The sequence below is a fragment of the Pseudopipra pipra genome, chromosome 5 (genome assembly GCF_036250125.1).
Source record: "Pseudopipra pipra isolate bDixPip1 chromosome 5, bDixPip1.hap1, whole genome shotgun sequence".
Classification (NCBI taxonomy): domain Eukaryota; kingdom Metazoa; phylum Chordata; class Aves; order Passeriformes; family Pipridae; genus Pseudopipra; species Pseudopipra pipra.
Genome location: NC_087553.1, coordinates 18,220,512 through 18,233,407, shown reverse-complemented (window position 1 = coordinate 18,233,407; position 12,896 = coordinate 18,220,512). Strand labels below are relative to the sequence as shown.

The 12,896-nt window shown below is 43.1% G+C and overlaps 1 protein-coding gene across 2 annotated transcripts in view; it reads right to left on the bottom strand.

Annotated features, from left to right (window-relative positions):
• The window catches only part of KDM7A (lysine demethylase 7A), a 66,031-nt gene extending 53,711 nt beyond the window's left edge, over positions 1-12,320 (bottom strand). For both annotated transcript variants that reach the window (XM_064654737.1, XM_064654738.1), the window contains exon 1: positions 12,156-12,320. In XM_064654737.1, coding sequence (XP_064510807.1) covers positions 12,156-12,271 — 116 coding nt within the window. In that variant the 5' untranslated portion in view covers positions 12,272-12,320. The remainder of the gene's footprint in view (positions 1-12,155) is intronic.
• Positions 12,321-12,896: the final 576 nt, after the last annotated feature.

Genomic DNA, 12,896 nt, shown 5'->3' with positions numbered 1-12,896 from the left:
ACAAGGCAAGCACAGCTGCCATACTTTCAAACTACCGGGCACTAAAAAGTAGTTATGAAGGGAAAAGCTTTTGTTTTTCCAAGCAAGATGGCAGCAGCGCTTATTTAGGGTGTAGGAGTTCAAGCCCACACATCTCACGGGAATGTTCACCTCCATGTTACTTTTCGTATAAAGATACTCTTTATCTCCCCCACTTATGACCTCTTACTCTGCAGAAAAGTATCCAAGAATTATATGCCCAGAACAGAATGTAACACGACCCAACACAAGTGTTTGGTTAAGGCACTCAGACTTTGACAAGATTATCTTGAGTTCTGGTCCCTGCTCTTGACATTACTGAACATATACATACAGTAAACATGAATTACAGCACAATCTTTTCCAGGTCTTAAGACATACTGATACTTTTTCTTAGTCTTCTGATTTAATAGTGCTTCTTACAGGAACATATTAGTCTATGCTGTGACTGTGAATGCACCTGTTTTCCTTTTAAAAAAGGCAGAACTGTCCATTTCTCTAAATATTTCAAGAACCAGAGAGGACTTTAAATTTGCCTAAAACCTGCCTCATACCTGCCAGGCTTTTTGGAAGCTGTTGCTTTTCTAGCTTGAAAGTAATAGTAATGTTTTGCTTTTTTGTTACAACCTCCACTAATGTAATCTGAAAGTGTCAAAAAGATTTTTCTTTAATAATTAGCAAAAAGTAGTAAATACTTGACAGGAGAAAAATCCTTTACCACAAGTGTTTTCTAGATAAAGATTTAGAGGTCAATGATCTTTAAAGAGCCTTTAATGAGTCTGACAATTCACTGAATGTGAACCATTAAGCCATTTTCTTACAGTTCAATTACAGAAGAAAAGTTTATTTATCCATTTGTTTAAATTACATAGCACTGGCTATGAAACTAAAACTAAAACTATTAAGAAAAAAATAATCAAGCTATTTGAAGAGTGAGAATTCCCCAACCTTACAATATAATTTGTAGTACATTAATTCAAATACACTCAGAGTCATCTTTCTTTAAAAGGACTTTTTTTTTCTTTTAGCAATGCAAGCTGTAGAGTTACATAAGACAACATCAAACTGCACATCTATCTTCAGAAAATGCAATAATTAAAATTGGACTTGATGCAGCTGATTCACATTACATTCCATTCAGAGAAAGTTACTGAAAGTTACATTTTAAATTTAAATTAATTTTAATCATTGCTTCTTATTTTCTGCATAAAGCAGTTTCCACCTAATCAATAACTCAGCCATGCATTTGTATCAGCAAGCATCACCAAGCCTACTGGCTGCATTAGAACCTGGATCTTCCACACATCACTTCAGAGTGATTGGCCACTGTAATGGACATTTTAGCACAGAGGCTTTTTTTCAGTCACAAATTAATGTTCAAAATTAACTTCTACTGCAAGAGTGAGAAGTTTTAATATCCCCCAAGTATTCTTTGTTCTGGTAACAGTTTTCTTCTGCATTGTCTTCAGCTTTCTGACACCTTTCCATCCAGCTTTTCACCTAGAGGACTATCTCTTCTTCACTAGGCTGCTTATTCCCTTTGTAGATACCCCATGTGAACAGATGTTCCAATTTTTCAGACACCTGAAAACCAGAAGTCCCATTCAGTTACTTTGTGTCTGGTATGGAATTTTGAAAAGGAAGTATCTACTTACTCCCATCCTCTTGGCATATATTCAGTAAGTTTCCAACAATGATCATCTAGAGATTTACAGTTTTTCTTCTAAACACATGGCAAGCATATTAAGGGACAAAGCACATTTCCTAACAAAAACCCCGTTCCAAAGTATCATGGTGCACAAACTTCATAGAAAGCTGATGAATTTCTCAGAGGCTCAGAACAATGCCTACATTCACACTAGAAAGATGCCTGTCCAGCTTCCTCAGGTTGGCATTATAAGAAATAGAATTTTACCACATTGTGTTAACAAACACATTTATATAAAACACATTTATCTGCTACTTCTATCTCCAAATTCTCCATTAGCTGTACCAAAAGAAAAAAAAAAAAACAACAACAAAAAACCTAACCAAACCAACAAAAAAACCCCACACGCACACCTCCCAAAAAAAAAAAAAAAAAGAAAAAAGCAAGCTCCACAGAAAAACAGACTATTCAAAGCATTTACTAATGTGTTATGAAAAGCATGTTATAGTTTATTAGTGTTGCCCTGGAATGGTGTGGAAAACTGCAGACAGAGACTTTACTGCTTCAGTCTGCTATATGGTCCACAAGCAACTCTCTGGGAATTGTCCATGTAGTTTGCATTGAAAACTGACCTCACATACTACAGGATTTGTTCACTTCCATTCTCAGCACACATGTACCAAAAGCAGTAAGGAATGCATTGCAATTCACTCTTAATCACATGATGTAAATGTACCAGTGCCTGCTTCATGTAAGCTTAGTCCAAACAAGATGTCTGCTCAGAATCATTTCACTGATCATCTGACCATATTTAAAGGCTGAAGCTTTATTTGCCCATGTTTTACCATTTTTTCATGACTTTGTTTCATTTCCTTGTTCTCCTCCACACATAACATCACTGTTTAAGACTATGTGTAGCATCAAAGAAAAATGAGCATTAGATACAGTGCAACCCTATGAAAGACCGAGAGATTCAGCCAATTAGAGACCTGCATGGACATTGACGTGCTGGGGAGAAAGAAAAAAGGCTCAAGAGCACTAATGTGCAATAAACAAACAGGACTGTAGACAAATCTTGTATCTATTCCTTAATGTTAGGAATAACCTTTGGGAAAAGACCACTTGTATGCAAGGCATCTTCGTCAGAAGTAAGTAATGACACCTGGCATTAACACGTTAAACACTGCCACCAGTGATATCCTCCTTTCACCAATATACAAGACTTGGATCTCTCTTATAGCAATAAATCTATTGAGTATCCAGTACCAGAACTAACTAGGAGTAAAAAGGTTTATTATCCTACAAAGTGGAGGGTTTGTGTTTTTTCATTAGAAAATAGAATTATTTTCACAGTCAAATAAGGGCCAGGAAGATGAATGCATTCTTATTGGTGATGGTAGCTAAGACACCAATTTGAAAAAACAAAGGGAAATTGGAATTTGCCCTTACTAGTAAAATATAAATGTCAGAATTTGTAGAAGCACTTAAGATATACACCTTCACTTCAGAAAATTTTGATTTACTCAAATGACACTTCTAACTCTAGTTAATACCTAAATCCTCCAGCTTCATGATGCCTCAAGCACAAGCCAGCTGACCATGCTGGAAGTGTAAGTACAGCCAAGGCATCTGCTTTCACTCAGTTAAATGTTAAATAAGCACTTTTCAGCGAGGACGTTAGTCCAATCACTCAATACTACAGCTGTCCCGTTCCTTCTTAGCAAGAATAAGAACAGCACTCTAAACTCCTTCTGTGATATTCATTCCATCAGAGCAGCACATTTTACCACCGTGTTAAGAGATGCGAAGGGATGCCCCCAGATGCCCTCGCTGCTCACACAGGAGAGCACAGCATCAGGGGCAGAAAGTTGCTGTTCACCTTTGCCTCACACTGATCTGTACTCCAGGCAGACAAATACTGTAGTCAGAACTTAACTTGAGATTTAGGAGACTACATGTGTACACCTTTTTCCTAACACTCTTTCGGTCCCCTCTTACATAAGCAATAAAGCACAGAGAAACACCTAGGACAGAGTGTTTGGGCTTGAGGCTGTGACATGTCAACACAGCACACCTTCATGAAATAAAAAGGGATAACACCATCCTGAGAGACAGATTGGCAACATTTGCCTGAGCACAGTGTCACACGAGCACAGCTACCTTGCTGTTGATACTGTTCCTAGACTGCTCCATACAGCACTCCACAGCTCACAGATGCTCCCACCAACACCTCCGAAAGCCCTACGTTAACTCGCAATACCTCATTTCTCTTCTGCTTGTTCTTGACACCGAGTTTTTTCAGTCAAGCACATGATGTAATCCTTTAGTGAAAAGATCCAAATATTTTTGTTATTGAAACAAAACTAAAAATCTGTACCTTGGGCAAGCCAACTAGAAGTTTTACAAGTACTATTGGGTAATAAGACACAGCACTTTCTTTGGTTGCCCTCCATTTATCTGATCTGGCCTTTGTTTATTGGCAGTCAAACGTCAATATCCCAAAAGAAAAATGTCAGTCTCTTCAGAAAATACTGCCTGATAAGTTGCAAGAATGACAGATCAGATCAATCCCATGCCTTCAATATCAAAGATTCCATTTCTCAGAGAGTCACCTTTCCTTGCACTCACTTCCATGAATACTGATTTAAGAGCCTTTAAGTGAATAAAGCATTAATGTAAACAGAATAAACACAATTAAATTTATTAAATTAATTTCCCAGGCTAGATGCAGTGTCAGCTGACAGTTTCAGATGAAAATAAATAGATTTCATACCACAATATATTAAAAATCTACAACAGTCATTCTCACTCCAGTTGGCTTTTAAGACAGAATGATGTGGGAGGGTTTTGTAAAAAAAGCTTTCTTGCTTTTGTGGCAAACATCAGCATTTATGCCTGCCTGAGCAACAATGAACTCAATATTTTCAAAAAGAAACCAGTTTTGAAGTCTACTTTAGTTAATGCTGAAGTAATGGAGAAACCAGTATTAAATATTAATTCCATTCAAAAGCAGAATTGACCTGAGGAGATGTAACCAGCCACATAAATCCACATTACCACCATACAGCAGACATCTCAAGACTATTCATACTCCATAGACTGTTAGTTCTGTGTATTCACGAGCTAATGTTACAACACATTAGAAAGGACTGACAAGTGAAAAATAGCTTAACTATTTTAAAAGCTATATATTTCACTAAAATATCTCCTACATTGACAATACAGCAATAGCAATGTTGTTAATTGAATTTTCGTACTTGAGCAATGAGACAAAAGGTAAAATTTCAGCATGTTTACGGTTTTAAGCATGCACATTGTACCTACAGAAGTCTTTACTGATTACTCAGAGTGGTTTTGAGACAATGGTATTCTATTTTACAATGATGTAGGGAAATTACAAATATTTACATGAAGAGTATTAGTTCATCTTCAACTTGTGCAAACTATTATGTCAACAGAATGGAGACACTGTTTTACATGATCTTTCAAAAGATGATGCAGACAGTGCATAGAAAACTGCACTGAGCATAAAAAACCTACTAATGAATATGAAAACTGTCCACAAAAAGAAAAGCTAGAAACCACAAATGAAGAATGAAAACAAAATTAATGTGATTTTGCCCACTGGCAGTTAACAGAGTGATACTCCACTGTAAGGCTTAATCCATTTTACTGCCATTGTGTTACCCTAAGAGAACTCAGCATTATCAACAGATCAAGATAAGCTTAAAATAAAAGAACATATTTCACACTCTGCACTGTAGCACCTAGCAAATATATACAGAAATTAAGTGTACCAAGCAGCAGTCTCCCACTCAGACTTCGCTTACCTCTGTAGTTTGTAGATACAAAATTCACAAAATAGAGCCTTCTGAAAACATTTTGAACACTTCGGTCAAATCGTGCATGTATTAAACATAACAAAAGGAAAGGAAGATACTGAAGTGCTACATAAGCACCAACAAATGACACTTTGGAGTATAAAATCATCATAACTGAACTAGCTAATAAAAAATTCACTACTACATAGTTAAATTACACATAAATACTTCACAGTGCCTTTGTTTGTAAAGTCAAGAACGGCCAAAGGAAAAAATATTGTACCAAAAATATAGGTCAACTACAATGTTATAAAAAATTAAGGTATTTTCAATCACTAAATCTGAACACCTGTATCTTTTAACTAACAGGGAAAAGGCAATAATTAATTAGAAATAATTTCTAATAATTAATTAGAAATTAGAATTACTATCATTTAATAACTCACTAGAATCTTGTTGGAGTTCTAATTAAAAAAGCTGCATTATGTACCATTCAGTTCTCTTACAGATCTTTGTTGGAAATACAGTTTTTCTTGTTCTAATTACTATGTCAGAAAGCATATTCTAAAACATCTACTGCCTTCTATTCCAGAACAACAAACAAAAAAATTTACCAAATTACAGATCTAAAGGAAAGAAGCGTTAACTTCCAAAGTATACATACTTCAAATAAAGCCAGTTTTTCAAGAAAACTATAAAGAAAAAAACTTCTACACATAATTCCACATGTTATTATACAGCTTCAAAATTGAAGAAATTTGAATACTTGCAACTCTTCAGTGCTTAGTACAGTAGAATACATCTAACTTTAATATATATTAATAAGTCTTCCCACTTCACAGATGGGAACCAAGAAGGAAAAATATGGTTTGCTCAAATGAAGAATATAAAAGGGTTGGAAGCACACACCCAATAACACAAGTGCTTGTCTAGCAGCCTCATTATAACTAGTTTCTTCTCAGTTTAACCAAAACTGTTTCAGCTTTTGTATTGTTAGAAGAGCTCAAGTCACTTGAAGTTACTTAATTCTTTGGCAGAGGACACACAGCTCGTTAGACTTAAGTTTGAGGCTTCCATCTTACTTGTGAGGAAACAAGGCTGAGACAAGGAAAAGTAAGGTTAACACATTAGCTTTCCCTTGAGGTCTCAAACACTTCCCTGAGATACACCAAATTGCCACCCAAAGAATTTAAGGCATATACATTACAAAGGCCAGAAAGTCAGTTCAAGAGCCTCTGATGACAGTCCAAAGCTTTACTGACCAGACAAGGATTTGTTGATTCAGTTCAGGTCCCTTGTAGTTTCTAACTACAAGGCCTTAATTTTCTGTAAACAGAAGGCATTTGCACCAGAAGGCATTTGCAATAGTCGCTTTGCAGCCTTCACACTTCCTGCCATAAGCATCGCCATGCCTTGTCCTTCAAGTCCCTTTAAGACAGATGCAGGAGCTTCACCTGCCCCTGCAAACAGATGATGCTCTGGGGTTGCACTCCTGCAGTTGCGCTGGAAGTCCTCGACTCTTACAGACCCCGCTAGATGAGCAGCTGGGTTTGGGCCGAGTCCATTGCACTCAAAGCAGAATCACATATGGTGACTGAGACACAAAAACAAGGTTCCACAAGACTGGGTAAGCTATTGATCCCAAAGTGGGCAGTGAGGAAGAAAAATGAGCAACTCTTCTGTCTTTTCCCACCCACTATCATCATCTCCAGCAACACAGTCCTCATCAGTGTTTTGCAACACCCTCAGACTCATCCTAACCTTTGATGAGCCCGTTCAGCTCAGTAACCCAACAAAAAGCTAACCCAGCAAGAGAATGAGTTCTGTCAGTTTTGTGAGCAGAGTTGATTTACCAATCAGGCAAGCACTGAACCAGCAAAAGAGGAATTATAGTAGCATGCAGCCAGGAGTGGGACAGCCTCTTTCAACAGCAAAGAGTTGGCGAAGCCCATCGTGCAGAACCTCATGTATAAAGCTCCAAAACAAAGAACCAATTCAGGAAAAATAGTCACTATAGCATGTACATTTCCTTCTTTTCTTAAGGAGAAAGCTTGCCTTCAGAGTATAAACCAGTGCATTCAGAGAGACCTGCAGCACGTAACCCAACAGCTGTAAGAGGGAACCTTGACTTTAAATCGAGATCATACTAAGGAGTGGCTGAGAAGTTTTATGTTTCTTCAGAGACCAAACGAAGACATGTTCAAATCTAAACAATATCAGAAAAACTATGTCCTATGTGAACTTCACTCAGACGTGATTTTGGTGCTGAATTTTTCCTCCATCTGAGGAAAAAAAGCCTCAAGGCATTTGCAGTTTAAATAATCATCTTCAAAAGTTACATGAATCACCTTTCTTTTCAAATGATGTTATTAAATGTTTTTCAATAATGACAAAGCTGCAAAAAATATCAAACACCTAATGGTAAAATACCATCAATGAACTGCTCCAGGAAAGGGAAAAGGAAAGTTAATTCTTTCAAGACTACACAGAATACAAAATTAATCCTGAGAGCAAGAGCTATCAATTTTTTTAAAAATTCCATATAAATTTAATCAATTTGACTTTGCTTTACAACAGAAGTGCATGAATACGTACACTACACACAGGTTAGTGTTGTGTTCCCTTTATTGCCCTCTAACTTGCTCAAATTAAATGCTTATTTCTGTAAACACAAAAAATTATAAAAGAAAAAATATTTATGGCTTCTAAATTTAAGCTTCATTTACACAAAACACTGAAGATATGAGTTGAGCAAAGCTGGATGGGCTGTTTTCTGTCTTTTTTTTCCTTGAGGGGGAAGACATAAGAGTTGACACCATTATGAAATTTTTTGGGGGGGAAAAAAAAAAAGGATGCTTTCCTTTCCCATTCCCCACTATTCCAACTTTGAAGAATAAAACATTTCTTCTGTTTAAAAAAAATAATTTTTTGTCACTGTAAGAAAATACATTAGAAAGGTTGCAGGCATTTCAAAAGGCAGAGGCCATTACTGTAATTGACATCCATGCACTTGATAATTTCTTAACCTATTCATCATTGAGACATCTTAGAAGTTTACTGTATTTTTGTTGAGAAAGAAAACAACCCCAGGAAAAGGGCTGCTCAGAAGACTTCATAGGGGCACCTGCATTTTTAATTTTCAGTTTACTTGACTGACTTCTCCCTGCTCCTTTACAATCAGTACAGGATACAACCAGTGCAGCTATACAAAGGAAACCTCCCCAAAAAGCCAACTCTACAGTCATTTACTCCTGAAGCACTACAGACAACACCTGAATTATACGCTTAAACTTCAGTTTGTTGCGACCTGTCTGAAATCTAGTCTACAGAAATAAGTGACATCTATGAGACACACATAAATCTAGTCAAGTACAGATATCACGAACACAAAAAAGGACAAAAATTTCAAAGCTGACAATAGGATTTCTGCAAACTTCACAAACATATTTCAAGAACAGAGCTGACTGCAAGATCAGTTTAAAAAAAGATATTCTGTGCATAAGGTTACATATATCACAGCAAAAAAACACAAGTGAGAAAAGATGACAGCATGTAGTTACCCTAATAACTGAGGGAGAGCATAAAAAAATGAAGGGAGACAGAGAAGTATCATTCTATGATACACATCATTTGAAGATGAAGCCAAGAAATTAAACAGGCTTCAAGAGTTACTGAACAGATCCAAGAAAAAGTTGAACACTTAGAGCAGAATAAAGGACTTTTTATGCTGCATTCTAGCTGGAGTATATCCTAGACAAGTCAGAAAGCAGCTTAATGTGACATTTTCATTTAAAAAAGATAAAAAGATGGGAAAAACACAAAAATTGTCTAAAGTATAAATGGATTTGCCCATCTGAGAGATTTGACAGTTTGTCACATCTAAGTCTCTGTAATCTCTCCACTCTTGCAAGCTATTCAAGACAGCCACCAAGCCTCAAACGCTGCACAGCACACGTTCTGCTCTTTTGTTCAGCAAGGGGTAATTACACAAGACTGTGGCTGGATGTTAGGCATGTTAGGCCCACTGGTAGAGTAACTAAAACCCACAATGTAGGTTCACAGCATTGCCAGGCACAACAAAACATTTGGTTTTACACAAATATTTGCCAGAAGCAATAAAATGCATATTTGATAATACTACTGTATTGGTAAGAGCAAACCAAAACACAGTCATTTGAAGACAGAGTGCAAGAAGGAAACATGGGGGGAAAAATTCACATAAAATTTAAAGGGACTAAGTACCAATCTATCAGAACAGGCTTTGTACTGCCTCTACTGTACTGTTCAGACACTCTCTTGACTATACACAGGAAGGCAGCAAAGAGTCCATAATCCAGTAATACGTGCTAGGTATCATGTTAGCACTTCACAGCCCTAAGTAAATCTGGGTTTATATATTTCTTAATACAGAAGAAACATCACTCCCATTCCATAGGCCAGGGGAAAAAAAATTTAAAAAATCAAATCAAGAAAACATGAAACCGAGAAGTTCACCAAAAACTTCAAGATTTGAGAGTGTATATTTTCTTTCACAAGCTATGTAACAGTCTTTAGACACTCTTAAAACAAGGGGAAAGGCACTACCAGAGCAGACCACAGCTGGTAGAGGGCATCGGGTCTCCCACAAACCTGTCCCTTAGTCACGGGACTGGGTGAGCGTGCAACTAAATCCCAGAGCAGCATGGCTGTTGCCAGTTCCTGCTGGCTCACTTATTTTCCACTTTTAGGGTTTCAGACTGTCAAAGCTGTTCAGTGCTAGCACAGTTTTTCTACACATTACATGACAGAGCTCAATCACAGGAACCACTGTGGAACTTTCTGCGGATCAGGATTCAGGAAAGCTACCAAGTGGTCTGTCCCACCTTTGAATCAGGCAATACTTTCCTCCTCATAACAATTCCAAAAACTAATTCCCCCGTACCCAAGTAATACTGATGTGCAAGGCTGGGATTTAAGTTCAGCCTGCATGGAACCTCAGCAATTGCCAGGACAGACTGAAAGAGCAACTACACAAATGCAGAAAAACACTTGGAAAAAAGAGAACCTGTAACCTCACAAACACCTTCACGGGATGTCTGCACCTTTACTCTAGGCAGTGACCGAGTTTTGACAAACTTGTATTAAGCTGCTGTAACCTGAAAGAGTTGCTGTGCAGTTCGCTCCAAACAACAGCACTGGCAAGAGTTTTCTTTGGAAAACGAACACAAACCCAGCCCTGCCACACCAAGAGCCACAAAGAGCCACAGAAGAGACAAGACCGCGAATGTACCTTGATGGCACAACACATCTGTGGCTGCTGCCAGACTGAGAAAAAAGCCCTGCTAAACTCCACGTTCAAAGTTCTGACCATGCTCAGCATCTTTTCACTGGCAGTAATCTAGACAAAAATATTAACGAGGAGTTGTTTTCAAGGTATGACAATTCTGCTTTGGCCAGTTTTTATGGTTTACAAATCCCCTTTTCACAGTTTCTATTATACTGCGGTTCGAGCCGGGGGGGAAAACCCGTGTACAAAGAACAAATCAACCCCGGCGTACGAGTCAACATCTGAAACGCTGAGAGCCTGCCTTTCATCCTTAAAAAAACGTGGCGTGAAAACACCCGTGCGCAACAATCACTGTTAAGTAACACCTACATACGCAACCTACTTTCAGCCAGCGCTTGCCTTTTGCCATTGAGGGGAGGAAACAAATTAAAAAAGAAAAACAACAAACCCACAAATAAAGGCACAAAACAAGCAGACCTCCCCCCCCAGCGCCGGGGGCAGGCCGGGGCGGCGCTGCCGGCCCTGCCCGGCAGGGGGCGCGGCGCGGGCGGCCGGCGCTGTTGTTGTGGCCGCTCGGGGTATTTAAACGCCGCGCTGTCAATCACGGCCCGCCGCGCTCGCCCCGGCGCTCCCCGCACGGCGGGGGCGGCACCGCGCGGCCCCCGCAAGCCCCGGCCCGGCCGAGCGGCCGCCGCCGCCGCGGGCCCGCAACTTGCTCCTTTGTTTAACTGCCCGTGGATCCCCACCGCTGCCGCCTCCTCCTCCTCCTCCTCCTCCTCCTCCTGCCGGGCCTTTTATTATTCGCACGCTCGGGTCGCAAAACACACACACGCGGCGGCGGCGGCCGCTCGGGACCGGGCTGGAAACGTCAAAGCAGAGAGAGGCGCGGGGCGACCCTTCTCCCCCTACGCTCCCCCCGCCCCGCAAACAAAACGCACGGGCATCCCGGAGCTCGCACCCGGCCGGGGGCAGCCCCGGCGCCCGCACTTCGCCGCCGGGAGACCGCCCTGTCCCGGGAGAGACCCCCCGGGGGCGCGGGGGGACACGCGGTGCCGCCGCACAGCCCGCACAACTTCGGGGTGGCCCCGGCACCGCATCTGTTGCTCTTTCGTAACCGGCCCCCCCGCCCGGCCCGGCCCGTCCGCCCCCTCGCAGCCGCGGACCCATGTGCCCGGGGACGGCCGCCCCCGCCGGCACCGGCGCTGTCCCCACCGCGCGGGGAGCGGGACCGGCCGGGCGCCCGCGGGTCCCTCCGTGCTGCCGCCGCGCAGCCATTGTCCCCTCGCCGGGAGGGGGGGGGGGAGGCGACTGCCACCGCCTGTGCCCGGTGGCCGCCCGGCCGCCCGCCCCGGCCGCTGCCCCGCCGCGCCGCCCGACCCCGGCGCTGCTCCCGGCGTCGTACCTGCCGTGGAACCAGTCCTTGCAGATGTCGCACTCGATCATGAAGCGGCTCACGTCGTAGGGCTCGCGGCACACGCAGTACACGGGGGTCGCGGCGGCGGCCGCCGCTCCGGCCATCTTTAAAGAACTCCCTGACTGAGCCGCCCGCTCCTCCCCGTCCCGTCCCGTTCCCCCCGCCCCGCTCCCTCCGCCGCGGCCGCGGCGGCGCCGCCAATAACAACAGCGCGCGTGCCGGCCCCGCACGCCGCGCGCGCCCCCCGCCGCCGGCAGGCACGCGCACGGGCGGGCGGCTCGGGAGCGAGCGGACAACAGCGCGCGGGGGCGCGCGCACGTGCGTCACCCGGCCCCCGCGGAGGCGGGGGGAGGAGGAGGAGGAGGATGGGGACGGAAGGGGGGGGAGGAGGGAAGCGCCCCGCCCTCCCCGCCCGCCCCGCACGGCGACCGGCCCCGCCGCGCCTGCGCCCCGCCGAACGGAGCACCCCCCCCCTCTGCCCCGCCCGGTCCCGCCCCGCCCGGCCCGGCCCGAGGGCGGCGGGCACTGAGCGTGCGCGGGGGGAGCGCGATTCCCCCCCCGCCAGGCGCGCGGGGAGGGGCGTGCACGTGCCGCCCCTACCGGGGGGCGGGGCGCGGGGAGGCACGCGCTGGCCCCCCCCCCCGGTTAGCGTCACGCGGGGAGGGGGCGGGGCGGGGTGCCGCGAGGACACGGGCGGGGGGGGCGGGACCAGGCGCGCGCCGTTCCCCC